This window comes from Marmota flaviventris, chromosome 5 (genome assembly GCF_047511675.1).
Source record: "Marmota flaviventris isolate mMarFla1 chromosome 5, mMarFla1.hap1, whole genome shotgun sequence".
NCBI lineage: Eukaryota > Metazoa > Chordata > Mammalia > Rodentia > Sciuridae > Marmota > Marmota flaviventris.
In genome coordinates this window covers 124810474-124835406 of record NC_092502.1, presented here as the reverse complement: position 1 = coordinate 124835406, position 24933 = coordinate 124810474, and the positions used below count along the sequence as shown (strand labels likewise).

Genomic DNA, 24933 nt, shown 5'->3' with positions numbered 1-24933 from the left:
AATTCTGGAATATTGGATTAAAAATAAGCCATTTTAGATATTAAAAATTGATCATTGTCTTAGTAACTATTAAAATAATATTAGTTTCATAATTTCAGAATGTGTCAGTGGAGCATACTGGTTTTCATTAAGACGGTATTGATCATGTATTTATTTGTTAAGCACAATTTTTTTTTTTGACAACTTAGCTTTCAGTTGTTACAAAGTAGTAGAAAATAAAGATAGTTTCAAGTGTCCTATAAAAATGAAAGACATCTTCCAATAGATTTTCCTGATTTGGGGGAGGGGTTATTTTAGATCAATTTAAAAAATTGTGGCATTGTTTCATAAAATAGCTTTTTAGTAGACTTAATTTGGCTATATAGCATATGTCAATAATGTTCTAATGTAGGGGAAAAATAGTTTCTTTTCCATACCCATCACGAGGTTCATGTCTGACACCTTAAGAGACAGATGAATAAGAGAAAAATTAGAGATTTGTTTAACCAAAATTTTATGTGACACAGGAGCCTTCACAAAGGAATACCCAAAGATCCAGGGTGCATTTTTATGTTTAGATTCAATGAAGAATGGACAATCATGTAAAAGTAGGATGGGACAAAAAAGATATGATCTAATGGTAATTAACTGGATGGAATTCAGTAAAGCCTTTTTATTCAGATTCTTCTTGGCCACTGAGTGTAGAGCTGGAAGGACCCCTCATGTGATCTCTTTTCAGGTGAGGTGAGCCAGAGTTTTTTTATGGCCATGGTTCAGGGGAGAGAGGTGGTAGAAAGTCAGAGAGTAATCTCCAACATGCCATGGTAGGGATAATGAATTCTGACTCTAACATTATAAAATATGAATTCATAAATGGATATCTGAAAATATTTGCCATTCCTACAAAAAGTGTTATATTTTTAAGCAGTTAATTAGGGTTTAAGTGAGTGTTTCCTTTGTATTTTTGTTTCTTTTTTTTTTTTTTTAATTTTTTATTGTTGGCTGTTCAAAACATTACATGGTTCTTGATATATCATATTTCACACTTTGATTCAAGTGGGTTATGAGCTCCCATTTTTGTATTTTTATTTCTTATGGCAGTAGCTCTTACAGAGGAACTTATCAGTTGGGTCGATTTTGAGGAAATTTTATTACTTTTTGGTTTTATATATCAACAATCAAACTCATCCTCTTTTATGTAGTTTTCAGTGGAAAAATGTAAACTAAATAGCATCAAGCCAGTTAACATATAACTGCTTCTAAGTGTCCTGAAAGTCAAAGCAAAATTATACATTGTTATTAGCAATATGAAATTTGACCCCCTTTTGGAAAGTAATTGTCTAACATGTCTGGGATTATGGAAATTCTTATAACTTTTGTCTCAGTTTATTCTAATTTTAGTGATTAACCTTAAAAGAATTAAGTGATTGGATTTTCATTGTAGTAATGTATACTTAATAACAAAAATTTAATATTTTCATTGTAAACAAATAGGCTAAGAAGTTATGAAATATTGACTTAAGTCAATTATGGTCATTAAAACGGGATTTTAAGACTGGATAACTTCATGGGGGAAATGATGTTATGTTACTTAGGAATGCTCAATGCAATATAGGTAGTGTAGCTATTGTAAAGTAGATATGCATATGGATAATTATTGGTAGGTAGTACAGATAAGGAGATAGTTGCTAGGGCATTTCACATAAGAATATATTGTTTTTAAATTTAATTTTAATTTTCCATTCTCCTACCCCATGGATATATAAATTATAGACTTCTTAGACTCAGGAATAAAGTCTTATCATTAATTTTAAATTTAATATTCCTATAATATTTAATAATATCTTTTAAAAATAAATATCCTAAAATAATATTCTGCCTCCTTCCTTGGTCAGGTATTTTCTAACATTTTTCCATCTTTGAAACCAAATAGGATTTCTCTTTTATTCATGTCTGGAATTAATCCTTCCAACAGAGGTATGAAGTAGGTTTTGTTGTATAGATTTTAAAGGAAGAGAATGACATTCAGAGTTTAAGCAACTAAACTTGTCAGTACCCACAGGTAGCAAATGGTGGAGCTTTGGCTCCTCCAGATGTGCAGAAATCATAATTTCTTGTTCTTAACTAATATTGAAGTATAATTATTTGTTATTCCCATCCTCCTACCCCATGGATACATAGATTATAGACATTGTAGATTCAGGAATAAAGTCTTATCATTATATACTTTGCAGCCCCTAGGCTACTTAACTTTGCATACAGTAGGATCTTTGAATTGAAACAAACAAGTAATGATAAATCATATCTTATTCATTTTCATGAATGTCACTAGATGTCTCTGTATGTGCCCAGTACACTTAAATTTACTTAACATATTATTTTTTATATGTTTATTGACATAATAAACATATGTTTATTAACATAAACAAGCAGGAAGTATTCAGCCCTTACAAAAGGAAAAACTAAAGTTTTTTTCCTTCCCCCATACACGAAGCTATTCTAATTACAACACTTTAATTACTAACTCATTTTTTTCTACATCTTGACACCAGCTTCCCATTACTTGTTCATACTATCCTTTAAAAAAATGTCTAGTAATTTCTTCTCAACAGAAATGTCTATACTGTTGAACATTGTATCTATTATCTAATATGTAGTAGGTTCTGAGGGTCTTTTTGTTGCTCAAGGTAAGCACTTTATGTTCATTATTTAGCCTTTATTTTACTTTTATGCAATAAAGTGATTTACAAAGATTAAAGTTGAAAGTTGGGGATTTCAACCAGTTTGACACAGCCTTTTGCTTTTAGCCGTTGTTCTTCTCTGGCCTGCTCTGAAGGATCTAGGAGTAATAAAAATATTTTGAGTTTGAAATACATCTTGAACTCTTTTTTGAGAAAAAAAATATGATTAGCAGCATCATTTGCATGATCTATTCCTACATGCTCCACAATAATCCATTTAAAACTATATTTTTGAGTCCATGACACCTTTGCCCAGAGTGTAAAATTTAACAGATGTCACATTCCAACAATTTGTTGTATTAACAAGCAAAATTTTGTTTTACTGGCCCAACTCAAATTTACCTTAACATTTTTTATTATATCTGAATCCCTGTGGCCACTAACTTTTTAGAAGTGTGTGAAGTTCTTCCATAGTAAGTAAATAGGTATGATTATGCTATCAACTATATTTTAACTTTAAAACTTATTTTGTAAAATGTCATTAATTATTAGACCTTTAACGAGTTCCTTGTAAGTGTCTGCTGGTTATTTGAAAGGAAGTTTTTGTTACAGATCTAAAATTGTTTTTCTTTTAGCATCTTTCATGGTTGAAGTAGAATATAAATATAGTTATCAATTAGCCAAGAAATATGTTATCTTGTATACATATGTGAATATGTAACAATGAATCCCACCATTGTATACAATATAATGCACCAATAAAAAATGTGGAAAAAACAAAGTCAGTAAATTTAGATTAGTTTTAACTCAAATAAATTTGAGCACGATTGGTAACTAATAGCCTCTAGTAGATGTAAGTTTCTATAATAAATGTTTGTACTTAATGTTCCAATATATGTTCTGTTAAAACTGTAACATTGATCAATACTAAATGCAATATTTAGTTAACTTATTTCCCAAAAGCCTGATAAAAATTTTGCCTTCCTTGGGTATGCTAAGAAAGCTAGCAAAATTTTATTCCAAAGTGCAAAATCCTTTTATTTCTCTTTATGACTAGTGTAAACTATTAAGGTTAAGTGGGTGGGGCAACCGGAAGTAATTACTAAGGCCAGTGGCATTTTTGTGGTTTAATAAAGGCAGAAGCTAATTATTCAGTTTTTATTTAAGTGAAATGGTGCCAAAAAGGAGGTTCCTGCAGAGCAGCTGCACTCCTTCAGTGTTACCCTAATTTACCAAAGACACAACTGTCACAAACAAAACTTTTAAACTTGATATATAGCCACAAAAGTAAGGAGGCCTTTGTTTGGAGTGCATGCAGAAGAACTCCTTTATACAAATCAACCGGCAGATGACGGACAATGATGAAAATTTGATTCTTTGAAGTTATAATAGTCATTGAAATGTGTGAAATTCTGGTATTGAAAAGAGAGCGGCCAGCAAGACTCTAAATCCTGGGTGGTTGCAAGAAGCTTGCTGGGAGGTTTTTCTGCATTTTGACACCAACTTCCCATTGCTTGTTCCCTGCTTCCTTTGTTTAAAAAAAAAAAAAAAAAGTTGAATTCACACAAGATAAATGGAGACAGTTGATAACCGAATCATACAGTTTTTATATGGAAAACTGATATTTTATAGTGGAAATTGGTATTTGAAAAAAATGACACACATACACATATATTTTAGTGAGTTTTCAAATTGCTCTTTCTTTTACTTCAAAAATGGAAGGTCAGCTGTTAGTTCTTCCAAAATTTTTAATTATGAAAAAGATGGTACTGAAAGAATGGAATTTTGGAATTATGACATGCATCTTTTCAGTAGCAAATTTTGATTTGGATGCCCTTCATTTGGGAATTATGATTAACTGACTACCACTTCCTAATAGCATAATTATATATGCATGAAAATTATGTACATAGTCTTTAATAGTAGAAATGTACATTTCATGCATGACTCAATTGTTTACAAATTGAAGGTTAACATTCAGTAAATCTATGTATTATCTCTAGGGTAACCTGCTTCATTGTAATATACAGATAATTATGATCTGGTAAGTCTTGAGGTTTTTTACTTGCCAGCTCAAAAGCTTCTCATACCTTGTGTGATTTAATGTTTTTATAATCAGAAGATTTATGAATTATTATTTTAAAATATGTTACCAGTAAGATGAAAAATTACAAAAGGCAATAATAACAACCTTAATGCATTTCTCTTATAAATAGGTTTTTAGAAAATTCATGTGATTTGTATTAGGATATAGAAGTAGAAATATATGGAGAATATCAATTCAATATAGTTTAATTTGCAGATGTTTTATATGTTTATTGTTTGTAAAAGTATGAGTCACAGGTAGCTCAGTGAAAATTTAGAGGGATAACACCATGGAAGACAAGTAGAGTTGGACATAGTGCCTTTCAAGTGTTACATTGTTTTAATGGAATCTTGAAGTGGGAGCTTTAGCCCATTGAAGTGTCGCTTAGAAAACAGGTTCTTCTGTCACTAGCTGAAGCTGTGTGGATGAAATGATAACAATAGAGTGTCTTGGTGCATTTTAAAAGTGTGAGAAATCAGTTTGTCTAGACTAAGAGTGTGTCTACAGGGACTAGGAATTTTAGAGCTTCTATGCCCTTTAGGTGTCAAGTATGTTAGAGATGCCAAGCCTTTTTATTCTGCATCTTTGGCAGCAGCTCAACTGGGTTACAGTACCTTACCAGTCTTCTGCAGGCAAAAATTGATTTTGTGTCAGGACTTTGGCTTAAAAATTCAGAAACTTGTTTGCTTTTAAATGCCAACTTTAAATTGGGGGAAAGATATCCTATAAATCATTGCAATAATTTGAGAAGATGTGAAAGATTGGTAGTGATGAGTTCAGAATATAAACAGCTTGTTAGCAAATTTGCGGTCAAATGAAGAGATTTTTCCATCCTAAAATTCACTCTTTCCTTTTCTACTTTATATGGTAAAAATCAAAAGACCTATTTCAATTTTTTAAAAAATTTCATTGGCTTTTAAATTACTTTGGCATGTATGCATCACAATATAGAAATTATAAAGAAAAAGTATTTTCTGTATTCTCATTTTCCTGAGTCAACTTGTGTTAAGAATTTAACATTTCCTTAATATGGGCAGTTTAAAGAAGAGTCAGATAACTGATCCTGTTAGGAACTTAGCTTAGAATGGACGGGTTGCTATGAAATTTGGAGATGTCCCACCTTAAAATTCTATAACATGTTTCCAGTATTTGTTCATTTCTTGCTTCAGCTATGGTTGAGGAAATAGCATATATCATGAGATTGATATGTCCCTATTAAATTATAAACTAATATGGCAGACTGCAAATATTATAGAACCCAAAGGAGAAATAAGCATTGAGGACTTCCCAGGAGCTGAGTCACTTCACACTCCTGACTAGAGGACTATGCTATAGAAGGTCATTAAAATGTAGTAATACTTAAAATTGCTTTTATTTGAAATTTAACCTGACAATTAAAAATGATCAATTAAAATGTATTTATATTTTTAAATTATGTACCAATTCTCTTGTCTTTATCCTAGATATAAAGAAACATAAAAAATAACGTAGGTATGTATTAGGAGAGCATATTTGTTTAAATATTTATATGGATCATTTTGATATTTGATGGATCATTTCTTTAAACAAAACAAGTTGTGACAAAGTAGCCACACCTAATTGGTGTAATTGGAAAAATACTATGTTAAGCAGGGATTGGTTGCTAACTGAAATAAATTTAAAGAATTGTTTTTTTAATCTTGTGGATAGAGAAGCTACTCAATTCAGAAATGTGCTTAGTGTTTTCCCAGTACATATTGCGGCACCAAGTATTTATGCTAATTCATAGCACTGATAGATTAGAACTGCAAATAGACATTAGCTTTTTTAGGGGATATATGATAAAGAAATGAAAATTCACAAAATGGGTTAAGTTTTCTAGTACTTACAGGTTTGATAACATCATTTTCTTGCTAACTTTCTTGGTTTTAACTAGAAAAAAAATGAAAATTTACTGTAGTGATTTTTTTTTTTTTTTGGTGGCACTGAGGATTTATTTTGGAACTCTAGCAAATGCTAGGCAAATTGCTCTCCCACTGAATTCTACCCTTTGGTTTAATGATTTTAAAATGGCATACTTATAAACAGTGATATGGTTAACCCTAATATGATTTTACTTTGCTAGAATAAAGTTTTTGCCTTTATTAACTGGAGATTTTAACTCTGAATTTATTATTTGGTGTTCTGATTGCTACTATGTTTTGACAAATATATCTAATCTGTAGCATCAGAATTCTATGAATGCTCCAGTTGAATGTTTGTTACTAGATAAAAGAATAGAAAATGGGAGTTAAGAAAGTTACTATTGTTTTCATTTCCCATTTCTTCAAAAATTGTGAAACTTTTTAATTTACCTTTATAGGTTAGATTTGCTTTACTAGTCTTTCAGTAGGTTTCATTAGAGAGATAAATTGCCAATTAAAGTTGTTATTTGATTTTTTTTGTTTACAAAAAGGCTCAGTCCTCCCTCTGAAGGGAGTGTCTTTTAAGCATTTTGACACAGAAACCACTGGTAATAAGATTTTTTTTCTGCTTACAATTGTCTATTTTCCTATCCTTTTACTTTTAATATCCACTTACATTTTTTCCTTGTGTGACCTGTTGAACCTGCTTGCAAAATAAGAGCATATTGACTACAGGTTTTATAGGTAGATTCCAGAAATTTTCAGTGTTGTACTGAAGGTATAGCTCAATGGTACAGCACTTGCCTGCTGTGCAGGAGGCCCTGGATTAGATCCCCAGTGCTGGGGTGGGGTGGGGTGGGGAGGGGATGTGGGCGGGGGAGGTGGTGGGGAGTGCTTGGGGTGGGGGAGGTGGTGGGGAGTGCTTGGGGTGGAGGAGGTGGTGGGGAGTGCTTGGGGGGCATGAGGAAGTACCAAAGCTTTGTTGGACAAAGGGATTTAAATTTTGTTTAATGATTCCTTTCCCACTGTTCCCTAAAAGCACCTCTCAAATACACCGTTTACAGTTATCAGAATGGCCGTTTATGTAGTAAAATATCCGAATAGTAGTGAATTAAGCAAGAAAGTTTATCTCATTTTATAAATAACTCTGAATAGAATTGCATGATTATAGGGGACAACAAAAGTACATTAGTGGGAATATAGACTGTTAGAAACATATTTGTTTGCTTGTTTTTCTTTAGGATATCACTACATTAACTGGTGTTCCAGAAGAGCATATCAAAACTAGAAAAGTCAGGATCTTTGTTCCTGCTCGAAATAACATGCAGTCTGGAGTAAACAACACAAAGAAATGGAGGATGGAGTTTGATACCAGGGAACGATGGGAAAATCCTTTGATGGGTTGGGCATCTACGTGAGTATTTTGTTTTAACATAAATATTGTTTTCAGTTTTCTGTTTCTGTGTAGATTTTTCTTTAAAATATGTTGATTTTCAAATTCTTTAATGTACAGTCTATTGATGACAGTATTTTGACTCTTTATCACTGTAATAAACACAGATATTTATATAAAATATATAAAGAAAAATACATATCAAATAAATATGGTTCAACACATTACACCAGAAATATTATTCTAAATACTATTTATTAGATAAAATGATTGACATTATAAGGATTGTTAGCCTGGTATTCAAGCTAGGTATATTAGTCTAAGATACTATGTGAATGCTAATTTATTGACACTTTTTAACTTGCTTTTAAATTAAAGTGAAACTCCTTTACATATCTTGTTTGTAAAGAGTTGGGAATTGAGTTCAGAAATTAGCTAATTTGAGGAAAACGTGTAAATTCTTGAGAAAAATTAATTACTTTTTCAATGCATTGGAATAAACTATTCAGGGACATCTTTTCAGTATACCTGGGAGAATTTTTGTTAAAAACATCTTCCCTGTTGCAATTGAAATAGAATTTATGTTATTAAGCAAATGATATATAGGTATAGTTTGTACGGTTTTTTTTGGCGGAGGGGGGGCAGATCTGATTTTATTGCAGTTACCATGTATATATACTTGGGCAGTAGCTAGGCAGATTACAGGCAGCCACCAATACAATTTTTTGCTAACTGTCCTTGCAGCGACCAATTGAGGAATGGGCCGTGGAGCAAGTGCAGGGACTGCAACACTGTGGTCTCATGCCCAGGGCTGTGCCTTTGGGTAAGCTGTTTGCTGCTTACACGCCTAGCATGAGGGGAGTGGCCTGCCACTTAGCCGCCCTTAATGTAGGCATGTATGCAGTACTCCATGCATTTGTCCCCAGAGAATTAAACATATTATCCTAAGTTCTATAGTTATAAAATGGCAGAGTGTAAAAGGAAAAAGAAAAAGGAATGGAAAAAGGCAAAGGGAAAGGAGGGAGAAAAGGACATAGAGCTGACTGACATTGTAACTGAGTCACAAGAGACTTATAAAAAGCTGGTGATGTCAGGATAGGAAACTCAACAGGCAAAAATCAATAGCTTTCCTACACACCAATACCGAATTTGTTGAAAAAGAAATTAGGAAAGCAGTTTTATTCACAGTAGCTTCAAAATCAATCAATCAATCCATCCATCCATCCTACCAAGGCAGTGAAAGACCTCATGAAAATTATAAAACACTGAAGAAAAAAATTAAAGACACTAGAAGATGAAAAGTCCTCCCACTATTCATGGATTGGCAGAATTACTATTATCGAAAAGGCTACATTACAAAAGCAATTGACAGATTCAATGGAATCTCCATCAAATACCAATGACATTCTTCACAGAATAAGAAAAAAACAATCTTAAAATCATTTGGAAGAATAAAAGACCCAGAATAGCCAAAGTAGTTCTAAGCCAAAAAAGCAAAGCAGGAGGCATCACAATATCCACCTTCAAATTGTACTACAGAGCGATAGTAACAAAAACTGCATGGTACTGGCACAAAAACATTCACACAGGGCTGGGGTTGTAGCTCAGTGGTAGAGTGATTGCTTTGCACATGTGACACACTGGGTTCGACCCTCAGCACCATATAAAAATTAAATAAAATAAAGGTATTGTGTCCATCTACAACTAAAAAAAAAAAATTAAAAAAACCATACACACAAACCAATGGAACAGAATGGAAGACACAGATACAAACCAACACAGTCATCTGATCATTGACAAAAGCTAATTTGTAGGTATTTGTATAGCAAATACAAATTGTTTTGTGTAATATATGAAGTCTTTTTGTAAATCACATTCTTCTAAAGACTAAAGAAATCTTTAAGGAAAAACTTTGTCTATACCCAATGATTGAAATGTTGTGCTCATTCATTTTGAATTATGAGATTTTAATGTGTTTATCTGAGACTCGCTGTAATACATTTCCAACAATATTCAGTAATAAATCATTGTTTGAATATTTGTACCTTGTGTACTCTAAATTGATATACTCTTATCTGAATACTTATTTATGTAAGAATATGAGGTTGAGAGTTGTAGAATAGAAAAAGTAATACTTTTTCCTCATATCCACCACAAGTTTCAAGGCTGAGGCAATTTATAAAAAGATAAATTAATAAGAATAGCATACAGATTCATTTATAGTAATTTTTATGTGATATAGCCCTACAATGAACACCCAAAGAAACAGGGAAACTTATTTTTATGCTAAAGTTTGGCAAAAAAAAATTGTATATAATCATGATTGGACAAAGCTGGTATGATCTAATGGTAATAAGCTGGGGGAACTTTGTTCTTGCCTGTTTATTTTCTTTTCTGTGCCCCTGTGTCTTCAGAGATCCCTTTCCTCTAGTTATAGGGTAGACACTTCTAGAATGATGGTCTCATAGGTTATTTTGGAAAGAGGTCAGAGAATTGTTACAACTTGCTTCAAGGGAGAAGGACAAGCAAAGACCCGAGATAACTTCCTGATTCTGCTGTTTTCTCATCTGCCAAGATGCCATATTTTGGGGTAGCATGTCCTGAACCCTTTCTATAGGTTAAGTTTTACTTTGCTCTGCTTGCAAAATGTTTTTACAATCATTATCATAGTATTGATTCTAGAAATAGCACAACTAACTTTTGAAATACTTATTATTTAATGCCTTCCTGCTTTTGGAACAAAATTAAACCTACTGTGCCTGAATAGGGAAATACTGCTTTTATTGCATATGAATTGAAAATGAGCTGTACTCTATGTTTGGGAAATAAAAGAAATAAAGTTCTTTTCAAAATGTAGTTTTTCCAAAGTAAAGTATTTTTGAAATGATAGAACTCTTTATAAAGTTGGTTTGTCTGAAGCATTGTTTTGAATCTTAAATAACAACAACAGAAAATCTTTACTACTTCTCTTGGTTCTGATATTTAAACCACTAACATGAAAAAAAAAATTATGTCTAAATATTTGATTATTTTATTTGATTAAAAAGAGGCTCTTTGCTAATATTAGAATCAAAGTTATATTTTTTCATTCTTAGCATTTTAACACAAAAAGATAGTATATAATAAGTATTGCTTGAACATACTAATTTCTGACATTTTAAGCCCTTGTATAAAATTGTTATAATTGGAAAGTGAAGGCTTCTCATCATCTACTTAGTGTTCATCGTTTTAACTAAGAAATCTGTTTCCCAGATAAATCCATGGCTTGATTACAGTTTTAAATTCTTAGTCTGCTTACATTTTATCATTATTTATCTAACGTTGATTTGTGGAGTATAGCAAAAGTATTTAAAACCTAGGTAGATATATCTATATAGGTTTATAATATTTCCTTTTAATGAGAGAATTACTTTATTTAATGGGAAAAATAGAATGTTAATATTTTAATGTGATTTTTTTGCTATTGGTCAAAGAAATAATTCCTGGATATGCTAAAAGAGAAATGACCTTTCATTCTATACCCAAAATATGTTCATTTATAAAGACATAAAGTTTCATAAAATAGAGGATGTGTGCTTAACTGCATTCATTTTCTCCGTCTGGCTAGAATCAACCACATGGATGGAGTGGCATGGAGAATTTAATAGACACCTAAACCTGATGACATAGGAATATTACAGAGAGTTAAGAAGTATGTCGGATAAAAACGATGACAAATATGACACTTAGAGAGATAATCTTTGTGTACCTTTGGAGGTTTTTTCCATGCAGTTGCTATTAATACAAAGAAAACGATGCTTATTTCCTTGAACAGTAGAGGCAATGCTAATGGAAAAGGTAATTTAAAGTTACCTTTGTGGTAATTTTGTGATAGAAATTTGAAATCTCAGATGTTTTTCAGTGAGGGCAGAAGAAAGGCCTTATTGTGAAAGTTGTCTTAATATGATTTTTTTTTAAATACACTAAATAAATTTTGGTTTTATTTATGTATAGTATTTTTTATAATCGTAAAAAGCTACATTTGTTCACATGTAGGATTTTAAGATAAATGTGCTTGATCTTTGTTTTTAGATTTTTAAATTCACATTTTAAAATACTATATTTACATTTCTTTTTCATATTTGAAGTGTTCTTATGCTATTTTAATTATTTGAATCTTTAAATGTTAGAATTCAAAGGTAAAAGGTTTATCTTTATGCAAACATGAAAAATATAATAAGATTCAAAATCTTCCCTTGAGTTTGACCCAAGTTTTTACTGTTTAAATCATCTTGATCCCATGGGGTGGCAAAGGCAGGTGTTTGGTTGATTCATCCCCATTTAATACTATAGCTATTTATTGGTTAATAATCTTATGTTAATGTTGTTAATGTTTCTTAACAATCTTTTGTCTGTTGGAATGATAATTGTTTTCATTTACTTCTATAAGCAGGACTTTAATTTTTGTAAAACCTAAATGTATTTGTTTTAAATATAATGAAATTAACACAGAAGGTAATGAGTCCAACAGACAATCAGTGTCTTGGACTCATTACCTTCTGTGTTAATTTCATTATATTTAAAAAGTATGACTTCCATATTTAATTTTTAAAATAATTTTCAATAGAGAATTGTGAACCTGTCATTCAGCTTTTGGAAACAAGGATTTGTTCCATGTCATCATGGACATAGAAGGTCATCTAATTTAAGCAGAGGTGTATGCTAATTTAGATGTTGCTAATTCTCTCACTGCCTAACTATTCAAGTAGTATACTTGATCCTTAAGCCATAATAAGTCATCAAAGTGGTGGATACTTAGTCTTATAGATAGTCCTTTGGCTTATAAGTAGCAAACGGAAGTATTATTTGTCCCATCTTTCTGTCTTACACTACTCTACCTCAATGCAAAGGCACTTTTAAAATTTGCTTTAATCATATGGCCCATTTTTTTTGTTATCTTTCAATAAAGGTTTCTGTTACTTTTCTTTATTGACATTGTTGAACAAGTAAATGAATGTTTTGCACAGGAGATGTAAATAGTATGGATATATACAGTATAAACTATGAATGTTATCAATTATTCCTCTCCATACCTATTAAACTAGTCTCTTGTCCACATATCTTCCCCCTCCTTAGAAGTGAACTTTGTCAACAATTGTTTTTCCTGGATCTTTTTTCATTGCATGTATATGCATACATGTGACTTCATAGGTCTTCAAGGCAAAACTTGATGGTTTTCTTAACATAGGAAAACCACATCTCTTATTAAAATTATTCCTAGGTTAGTTTTCACTATTGTTTTGGATGATTTTTTTTGGTTACATTTTCTAGTTGAGTATCACCAGTATTTTAAGTTAATTTTGCACAGAGCCATCCCGTGTATTGTCCCATTAGTTTTTATGACTTTCCAAGGAATTCACTTTGATTTGGTAGTTGTATAATCTAAAACGTGAAGTAGTTTGTTTTTTCTTCTTACATTTACAGTTAATTTCTTTTTCTTGCCTTACTTCATTGAGTAGAATTTTCAGACATTGTTGACTGTTAATGGTTATATACAACATCCTTATTGTCTCTTTCCTTCTTCATTGGAAATGTTTCCTATGTCTGTAGTCACAGTTACTCAGGAGGCTGAGGCAGCAGGATCCTTTGAGCCCAGGAGTGCAAGATCAGCCTGGGCAACATAGGGAGACTCATCTCAAAAATCAGGAATGAGTATTGAATTTTATTAAATGTTCTCCCAACATCTATTGAGGGACATTTAGTTTGTTGTCATGTAATGGACTTTAATTATATATTTTTTAATCTATTTTCTGATCCAATTAGATAATTATTAATGGGGCACAAATTTATATATTGGCTTGATTTGATTTGTTGAGGTAGTTCAGATTTTCTCACTTAATCAGTGAAATTCGCTTAAGAGTGAAAGAAGAGTTTGTGTGTGTGTGTGTATGTGCGTGCGCAGGTGCTTGCGCGCACATATACGCATACTATCCTTAGTGGAGTATAAGTTTAAAGTTTTATCATTGCCTGACTCTGACATTCCTTACTTCAGAAATATTTTAAAGCAAAAAACCATAAGATATTGATTATAAATCTTACTTTTTTCTCTAGTCTTTATCTCTGTTTCTTATTCTGTTTACTGAAAGATGACCTGACATTTTTAAATGATGCTACTCAATGACAGCATTTAGAACCCTTTCTAACAACTAGTGCTACTGAAACTGGAAACAAACAAAAAAAAGAAAGCCAAACCTTCCCACATAGAAACTCATTTACTTATCATTCTCTGCCTTCTAGAGAATATCTAATAAAAATTCTCAATGCCAAAGGTTTTGCAGATATTTTTAATGCAGTCATAGCTCTCTTAGGTCAAGTCAAATGTCAGTTGATACTTACGATACTAATTTTCACGTGTTAACCTTAAAATCTTACATATGGGGCTGGAGTAGTGGCTCAGCGGTAGAGCATTTGCCTAGCACATTCAAGGCCCTGGGTTCGATCCTCAGCACCACATAAAACAATAAATAAATAAAATAGAGATATTGTATCAAATACAACTGAAAAATAAATATAAAAAATCTTACATATGAAAAAAATGGCCTTTCAAAATTAAAAAAATAATAATACTGTGGGTAATAGGTTACAATGAAATCTATTCAGTATGTACCCAGATTGAAAAATAGCATTTCAGTCCCCATTTCATTCCATGCCCTTTTCCAAAGATAACCACTATTCTCACTTCTAACTATATAGATTTATTTTTCATTAAAGAGAATTATCCTTTATGTACTCTTCTGAAACAGGTTTCTTTTTGCTTTATGTTTGCAAGATTTATCTATTGCACTATTGATAAGCAGCATTTTCATTTGGAGTTATGTGTAATACTAAAGTGAAGATCTTGTACATGTCTTTTAGTAATGTGTGAATTCCTGATATGCAAATTAACCCCTAAAACAGTTAATAATCTCAAAAATTTGTAGAGAAGAATCAATAATCTATTAATTCTCTGATTCCTTATTCTTCTTGAGTTAATGATAGCAGCTATGTGATGTGTTCTAGCAGAAAAATAACTGGTAGAGCACACCTTGAACTGGGGGAGGATTGATTTTTATGCTTTGTTAGAGTGCATCTGTTTCAGTTTTATGTCTTACAACTAGAACATAGTGTTTAAAATTTTTAATAGGCATGATCTCTCTGAGGTTCTAGTGCAAAACACAAGGTTTACCAATTTCTTACTCCAGACTCATTTTGTCCTGTAGTAGGCAGCTGCTGAAATCTCTGCTCAGTTCTTTCAACCTTCCCAGTTATTGTTAGAGCCATACCCATTCATGTACACTTCAGAATCTCCCTTTTATACAACCATCCCTGACCAACAAAATTTCAAACTGCTCTAGCTGTCCTAAACTCCATCTCCATATTCCTTGTGCTGGTAAGACTAGACTTTTCCTTGAGTTCCTTATGTTCCTAACTATCTGGACAGGAGGGAGAAAGGATATAAACTTGAATCTAATTCAGTATGGGTCTGTTTTCCCCCACCAACACCCCCCCACCCCCACCCCCACCCCCCGTCATTCCTTTGAAAGGTTGAATTCTCTCCAGAGTTCCTTGGTCACTCTCAGGTCCCTTCAAACACAGGTTTTTCTGATTTGTTCAGAGTAGTTGTTTGGCACAAACACTGAGTTGTGAACTGTTCTGTCATTGCCTCAATTGGAACCTTAGTAATTGAGAATTAAGCAAATTGAATATAAAAATAAAAGCAAACTTATATTTAGTGAAGATTGAAAGAGAAATTATGTATAGCTGGAGGAAGGTGGGGTATGAAATACTTAATAGAAAAGGTTGGTATTTATGGTGAACCCTGAGGGATGGTTGGGATGGACTTCCATTAGTGAAGATGGCAGAGTATTCTAAATTAAAGGAACAAATTGAACTACTGGGAAAGTACAGACTGTGTTTATAAGAAAAATTAAGAGTCTGATTTGACTGGTGGGTTACTTTTAAGGGGAGTAATTAAAAAGCAGCCAGGTGCCCAGCTATATCCCAGCTACTTAAGAAACAGAGGTAGGAGAATTGCCAAGTTTGAACCTAGCTAGCCTCCACAGCTAGTAAAACCCTGTGTCAAAAAAGGGGCAGGGGGAGAGATAGGAATGCAGCTCAGTGGTAAAGACCCCAGAGTTCCTGATACAAAAAAAAAAAGACTGGAAAGTAGGAACTATTTGAAGTTTTTGAGTTTAATCTGGTAACGTAGCAAGGAGTAAATGGGAGTTAAGAGACAAAAAGATCAATTAGGAAGATATTGGTGGCAACATATCCATCAAGAATTTCAAAACATAGGAGATTAATAAAGATAGAAACCAAATAGCTGAAAGATGGAGACTTACTGGTACAAATGTTTATTATTAACATATATTTTTTTCATAAATAAAGTTAGGATAATTTAAATAAAGGCTATACTGCCTTTGTAGAAAATAGAGCTCTGTTCTCGTTTTTTCTACAATTTTTTTGCTATTGTTTCATATTTTCAACTAAGACATTGTGCCTGTCAACACTTATCAAAGTATTGGACCATATTTATGTTGGCACTTCTGTTCTCAGTATAACTAATTTAATTAGAACTGAGAAAACTTAGCCGCTTTCAAAAAGAATATCAATATAAAACCATCAGTTATTGATACTAATATAGCCAGCCATTTGAAATTCTTTTGCATACAAGAGGGGTTTATGATAGGAATGTATATGATTATAGGGAGATCATAGGAGTCCCAGAATAGCAACTATAGTATATGACCAGAATTTCAGCAACAATTTGTGGGACTGTGACTCAAGGAGACGTACTTTCCATGTTCTCTTTTGTTTATATATCATTGCTCTCCATTATCCAAATTACTTCTGAAGTCCTTTCTAAATTTTCTTCCATATTTCTAAATGAAGTTCCTCAGAATGCTATGTTTACTTCTGAGAGTTTACTTGTAGCAAACACTGTCCCACCTTTTCATATATAAAAAGTAGCATCTTTGAAATAACATTGCACTTTAAAAAATATATATGGAATTGTAAATATTAACACTATTCTAAACTGAAGAACTCAACTGGATGTCATATCTTGTAGCATTTTTTTTAAACTAGGCCTGTGCCCTAAAATAATACTATTAATGGTAGAAAGTTGTTAAGAATGGGTAGTATTGTCTATTTTTTGTGGTAATGATTGTATATAGAACTCTCTATATATACTCTCTATATATGGGTCCCAATAAACCCATTGCAAATTAAAGATATCATAATTTTTTAAAAATGCATTTAATACAATTAAACTACCCAGTGTCGTAGCTTAGCAACATAGCACAATGCAGAGTATCATTTGTCATCAGTATCATTGTGGACCATGTGCTTAACTGGGAATTGCAGTTCACTTCCGTGTCCCAGCATTGCAAGAGTATCATACCACATTTTGTTAGCTCAAGTAAAGATCAAAATTTAGAATTTAACCGATGTGATTCTGCAACTTGTATTTGGGGTAAAAAATGGGAGTTCATAAGCCACTTGAATCAAATGTATGGAAGATGATATGTCATGAGCTTTGTAATGTTTTGAACAACCAATAAAAAAATAAATAAATAAAGTACAATGCCTACTGAATTTGTATTGCTTTGGCACCACTGTAAAATCAAAATTCCTAAGTCACACCGTTATAAACTGGGGGCCAGTTGTACTGGCAATTGTACTCTTTGGTAATGTTGATATTAAATTTATAAGATCAGTTTGAGAATTTTCCTGGACTTTTTAATTCATCTGTAATTATACACACAAACACACACACACTGCACTGAGGGTTGAACTTAGGAATTTTACCACTGGCCCTTTTCCAGGGACACCAACCCCCTACCACACTCCCAGCTGCCTTTTTAAAATTTTTATTTTGAGAAAGGTCTCACCAAATTGCCAAGTTTATACTTGAATTTGGAATCTTCCTGCCTTAGCCTCACAAGTATTGTTAGCCACCATGTCCAGCTCTTTGCTTTTTTTAAAGAATTGAATAAAATGGGGGCTGGTGTTGCAGCTCAGTGGGAGAGTGCTTGCCTAGCACATGTGAGGCACTGGGTTCGATGATCCTCAGCCCCACTTAAAAATAAATAAATTAATTAAATAAAGGCATTATGTCTATACAACTAAAAAATATATTTTAAAATGTTGAATAAAATGATTTTATTAAAGACTAGCTGAATGTCTTTGCAATTATAAATTGTATTATTTGACAATACATGTTATAAAATATCTCCCAATAGTTAACACAGAAAAAGGTAAATTACTAAAAAAATTTTGTGGGGGTGGCAAGAGGAATATACTGGAGATAGAATCCAGGGGCATTTAAAAACTGAGCAATATCCTCAACCTTTCCTCGCTTCCTTCCTCCCTTGGTCCGTTCCTTGCTTCCTTCCTCCCTCCCTCCCTTTCTTCCTCCCTTCTTCCCTCCCTTTCTTCCTCCCTCTCTTCCTCCCTCCCTCTCTCCCTCCCTCTTTCCTTTCTAACCTCTCTCTTTCCCTTCTTCCCTCCCTCCCTCTTTCCCTTCCTTCCTCCCTCCCTCTCTCCCTCCTTTTCTCTCCCTCCCTCTCTCCCTCTTTCCCTTCCTCCCTTTCTCCCTCCCTTCCTTCCTTCCTCCCTCCCTCTCTCCCTTCCTTCCTTCCTTTCTGTTCATTCATTCATTCATTCAAGGTAGGGTCCCGCTAAATTGCCTACGGCCTCACAAGTTGCTGAGGGTGGCTTTGAACTTGTGATTCCCCTGCCTCATCCTTCAGAGCCACTGAGATTACAGGCATGGGCCACAGCACCCAGCCCACAAACAGTTTTAGATTGTTACAAATAGACTGTTACATCAAGAATGTATGTATTCAATGTTATAGCAACTGTGTATTTTCCAGATATTTATTTTAAATATTGATATATTTTTGTAGCCAAAGCTTAATATTAAATCCTGTTTAAAAAAAAAATTCTTTCTTACAGGGCTGATCCTTTGTCCAATATGGTTCTAACCTTCAGTACTAAAGAAGATGCAGCTGCCTTTGCAGAAAAAAATGGTATGATTGGTCTGTTTTTGTTTTTTCTTTTCACAAATAAAGTTAAGATATGATTTTATGTTCTTAACTAAAACCATTCAGGAATATAAAATTTGAGTTGACAGAAATCTTTCAGTAAATATCTGGTTCAGTGTTGCTTAGCTTTTTTGCTGCAACAGGATGAACAACCCCCTTCCAAAAGAAAAGAAAGTCAAAGAAAAATTTAAAATGGAATGTCCAGTGTTACATGTAAAAGCCAAAATGCTCTAATCTGAAGTCAGATCAGGGCAGGGAATAAGACTACTTGTCTAACACACCTACCTTGTTTCTGAATTCCTCTGCAAAATTACTAACATTTGGTTATTTAAACTCTTATGTCATAAGGTTAGCATAGTGCAGTTTTGACACTTTATTATTAAGTTCTCTTTTACTTTGATCCAGAATCTAATGCATATTATTCTATATAGCAGCTCTTTTATTGAAAATAGTTATATTCACTAAATTTTCATTAAGCCTAAATATCTGCATTTGCTACTTTTCTAGATATGGTTGTATGAATGTAGTCTAAAAGTATATTAGTTTCGGGGACAACTATGTTATACCATTGGATTATGTTGATCTTACTATCAACAATAGTGCAAAATATTTTTCTTATTTTCTGCTGTTAAGTCAATAGTACAATGAAAGGAAATGTGCAGTTAGACCACTCTGGGTTCTAATCCTTATCATTCCACCTTGAACCAGTATGATTTTGGATTAATTTCATAGTGGACTTAATGCTTCTTCGTATTTGAAATGGAGAAGCTGGTATATAATAGATACTTAGTAAAGATTAGTTCTGACCCTCATCTCCCTCCATCTTTGGCATTTCTTTTGTTTATGTCCTGCAGATTTAAATATGCTGATATACATTTGTACCTAATGTATTTTGTTTGGCAATACATTATTACTATAAGCCATTATATAAATGTAAAAAAAATAGCATTTTCTAATCATTTTTTTAATATTTCTTTAAGATGTTGATGGACCTGTATTTCATTCATTTATTTATATGCAGTGCTGAGAATTGAAACTAGTGATTCACACATATTAGGCAGGCGTTCTACCACTGAGCTACAACCCCAGCCCTTTTCTAATCTATTTGACATATAAGTATGAAAGCACTGTGAAAGCCTTGTGAAGATCATTATTATCTAAAATGTTTTTCTTCCCCACTTAATACTGCAGATTATAATTAAAAGTCTAAAGCCACAGACCAAGATGTGTAGCATAGTGGTAGAGTATGCTCAAGGGCCTGGGGGGTTTCCAGTCCTGTTCACAAAAAAATAGTATAAAACCAAACTACTTTGTGTTTGAATCCATGTTGAGTCATTATGATATACTGTATTTTTATTTCCTCATCTGTAAAATGGGAATTGCTGTGAGGATTAAATGAGTTAAAAAAACAAAATACTTAAAATTGGTTTTGACACATACTAAGTATATAATAGTATATAAGTATATCTTATTATGGTTGTTTTTAAAATAGACTTTAAAACTTACAAAGGACTTAAGTGCATTTCCATATTAATATTTGGCAAGTTCTAAATTTCTTAATTACATAATTGTTCTCAAAGTGGTCAGTCTTTATTATTTTGACTTAATATTGTCAAGATATTATTTGATTTAGACTAATATTTTAATTAAACTACCATTTATCAAAAACATTTTGTTAATGTTTTCTATCCTTTCAACCGATTATATTTCATGACTGACACCTTGAAAATTATTCTTTTGAGGTCTGTAACATGAGTTTAATAACAGGAAATCTAATTAAACTGTTAAATCCCTGATTAGTCTCTAAGTGGTCACAAGGACTGTATGACTGCAGTTGCCATGTGAATTGTAGGTGTGAATTAGCCACTACTGCTATTGAAATCAGGTGCCTTTTCAATTAATTTCTACCTCCCAGGAAAGAAAACTGAAGAATATTGTCCAAATCAGTAGGAAATATAACTTGAAAAAACATAGAGGATAGTGAGTAGGAAAACTGAAGGCTAACAGTGGATCAGGATTTCTAACCTGCTTCACAGCAGGAACTATCTGTCTTGGTCACTGTTTTATCCCAAGCACCTGGCACAAAAGCTGACATATGATGTCAGTATCAAGTGAAATTATAGACATTCTAAAATATACTGGTCTACTCAATAACTTGAAGCTACTCTGATCACCTGGGGAACTCCTCAGTTATTATATACACCCTAAAATTCATTTGTAATCAGCCTTGTTAACATTTAGCATTATGGTTTCATTTTGTTGTTTTTGGTACCAGGGATTGAACTCAGGGGTACTTAACCACTGAGCCACATCCCCAGCTCTTTCCACCTCTTTTTGTGTATTTTTATTTAGAGACAGGGTCTCCCTCAGTTGCTTAGGCCTTGCTAAGTTGCTGAACCTGGGATCCTCCTGCCTCAGTCCTCAGCCTCCTGAGCCGCTGGGATTACAGGCATGTGCCACCACACATTATGTATTTTTTAATAAATAAGTCTTGCTTTTTCAGCTATAGTGGAAGCTAGATCTAAATAAACAGTACTGGAATGCTACAGAATCAAGTGTTAGAGGAATTTTTCCAGATTCCTCAGCAATGCCCTCCATTCTGATTTGCCTCTTTTGGATAGGTGATAAGGTGAAAAAGAATCCTTCCCCTCAGACCAATCATCATTTTATTTTGAACCAGTGCTGTTGAAGATTAGGTGAACTAATGTTCTGGTAATTTAAGGACTTTTTTTTTTTAATTGTTTTTTTTTTTTAAATTTTTTATTGTTGGTTGTTCAAAACATTACAAATTTCTTGACATATCATATTCCACACTTTGATTCAAGTGGGTTATGAACTCCCACCTTCACCCCATACACAGACTGCAGAATCACATCAGTTACACATCCGTTGATTTACATATTGCCATACTAGTGTCTGTTGTGCTCCGCTGCCTTTCCCATCCTCCACCATCCCCCCTCCCCTCCTCTCCCCTCTCCTCCCCTCCTCTCTCTCTACCCCCTCCACTGTATAACCCTGAGGGTCTCCTTCCATTTCCATGCAATTTCCCTTCTCTCTCCCTTTCCCTCCCACCTCTCATCCCTGTTTAATGTTAATCTTCTTCTCCTGCTCTTCGTCCCTACTCTGTTCTTAGTTACTCTCCTTATATCAAAGAAGATATTTGGCATTTGTTTTTTTAAAAATTAGTTGAGAAGTACTATTATGTAAGGTTTATAGGATTAAGAGGCTGGTAACCTAGATTCTAATTCCACAATTATCCCCTTCACAGGAGAGCTTTAACAGTTCTTGCTTCACTGCACTTAATGTTTGATAAACATATTTATCTCATCTTTGAAATGAGAAGTTTGATTGGGTGATGCTCAAAACTATATTCTTTCAGGATTTTAAGTCCTTGAACCAGCTCATATGCCTTTATTTCTTACCCTCTAGCCCAATGACTTTCTTCTTCTTCTTCTTATTTTGGTACTGGGGATTTAACCCAGGGGCACTCTACCCCTGAGCTACATCTCCAGCCCTTTCTATTTTTTATTTTGTAACAGGGTGTTACTAAGTTGCCCATGCCTCAGCCTCCCTAGTTGCTGGGATTATAGGCATGTGCCATTGGACCCATCTTTTGAATTATATACTTAATAGAGTTCTATTATGAATCAAGGATAAGTAGAAATTTATACTGCATATAATAGTGAAATAAAATATTTAAGACCAGTATTATATTATAAAATATAATATTTTCTTAAATATTATTCATTATTATTTAATTTTCTTAAATAAAAAGACCTGTAGAAAAATGGTTAAAAGTACACTCATCTCTGAAACTATAGTTTCCTACCTGCTGTTGATCATTTCTGTAATTATCTGCTTTTGCTGTTTTTGAAAGCTTGGTTTTCTGAAATTTCATAGTAGGAAGGAAAGAAGAAAAGACTGAGTGCCTCTTACAACTTCTTTCCTCCCCCATTTCCCATCCTTCACTTTCCCACCCTCAACATACTAATACACAAAGCAAGAAAATATAAGTACCCCTGCATCTATGGCTTTCATTGCAAGGCCTCATCCTAAACATCTCTCTTTAAGCTCAGCATCTATTCCAAAGGGAACTCTTCAAAGATAACCTTTCTTTATTAGAAGAGAATATCTGGGGCTTCCTCTGAAATGTAGATGAACCTTATTTCAATTCTTTGTGTACTGAAAAGACCCACCTTTCTCACCCTTGTGGCTTTTGTCTGTCCTTGTGTTATGTGAAGGATGGGGAGGAGAAGGAAGCTGCATCATGGAGAAAAGTGGCAGAAAACAGCTATGGAAAATGTGGGTAGTAGAGGACTAAGATCTACTACCATTTACATGCTAATGAAAACCAAAAATGCCTCTCCACCCCCCTCCCCATCCCACCCCTATTCGATCTGATTTGAAACTTTGTGACTTTTCTTTGGTATGTCATTTTGCCCCCTGTGTTTTTCTCATTGCTCTTAGCTATAAAAACTCTTTGAAATTCTCAAAATAAGGGAGGGCAGAGGACAAGCTGTGAAATTGCATTGTGTTCACAGTGGGTCTGTTGGGGAGGAAAACCAACCTCTGAAGTAACAGAAGGTAGAAGCAGGAAAGGAAGCCCACAGGTCCAGGCCTGGATCCTGAAAAAGATAGAACTTTCCTGAGGTGTATCAGTTAGGTCTGGACTTCCCACCTACTTTTAACCTCTTATGAGCTCAACCTCACATCCAGGTGACTGTTAAAAGATAACTTTCAAACTCTTCATAATGGGTACAAAATTCAAGTAAAAGAATTTATTTTTCATGATATAAGTGAACAGTTTATTTTCATGATATAAGTGAACAAGGCAGATGTTCTAACAAGTGCAAATTTATGTAGAATAAAGAATTTGAGGTCAATTGCAAATGGGGACAAAAGTTATTTTCCTTGGGGAAGAAGGGTGTCTGTAAGAACCAGTGGGACACAGGACAGAATCTGTATATATGTGTGTGTGTGTGTGTGTTGTATACAACTTAAAAAGAGTTGCTAAATAGATAAAGACAAGAAAATGAGCTGAAAGCCTTATAATGTTGAAGGAGAAGGATATGCTAGAGTCTGTATTTTTCTATTGAAATTATGTTAGGCTCTTCCCCTAACCCCATCTCCCAACCCCACATTTTTGGTTTTTGAGGCTGGGTCTCCCTGTGTTACTCAAGATGGTCTGAAACTCCTGTGTTCAAGGTATCCTCCCATCTTGACCTCCCAAGTGTCTGGGACTACAGGCATGCAACATTGTACTTGGCTTCTCCCTATTTGATAGGAAATAATCTCAAATAGGGATTATTTATGATCACAAAATAAGATTGATGTACTTTTTTTGCCCTGATTATTTATATAGGTGTAGCAAGAATTAATTTTTAAGAATATTAATTTATCATATGTTTTCTTAAGTTTGCTTTAGTCAGAGTTTTCATAAAGAATCTCAAATTGTTCTTTTTTAAGTCTCTTCAGATTAGGAATCCAAGCTAAGAATTTGCCACTGTGTATGTGTTGTGCAGTACCTATTGATTTGGGCAAATCTTCCCTTCTCAAAATCCCCAGAATGTTTTCCCTGTAAGACAAGGAACTCTATAAGCCAGGTGCCAGGCCACTTTTCCTGCATAAAGTCAAACTTTGTTCCTTAACAGTGTCTGTTCATATCTGATTAAAGAGCATCATTTTCAAATATCTCATTACAAGTAAGGATTCGTTCCATATCAATGCTTCAAATCACATCCTATTAAAAGGAGGATAGATTGCTATTAAACATACGCAAATAAATATATTACCATAAAATTTAAGCATATTCAGTAAGAAATTCCAAATTCTGGAGGTGTCATGG

General features: G+C 33.4%; 1 protein-coding gene across 1 annotated transcript in view; it reads left to right on the top strand.

Moving 5' to 3' along the window:
- The window catches only part of Ndufs4 (NADH:ubiquinone oxidoreductase subunit S4), a 110653-nt gene that overhangs the window by 73682 nt on the left and 12038 nt on the right, over positions 1–24933 (top strand). The window contains exons 3-4 of the mRNA XM_027938110.3: positions 7871–8043; positions 19000–19073. Coding sequence (XP_027793911.1) covers positions 7871–8043; positions 19000–19073 — 247 coding nt within the window. The remainder of the gene's footprint in view (positions 1–7870; positions 8044–18999; positions 19074–24933) is intronic.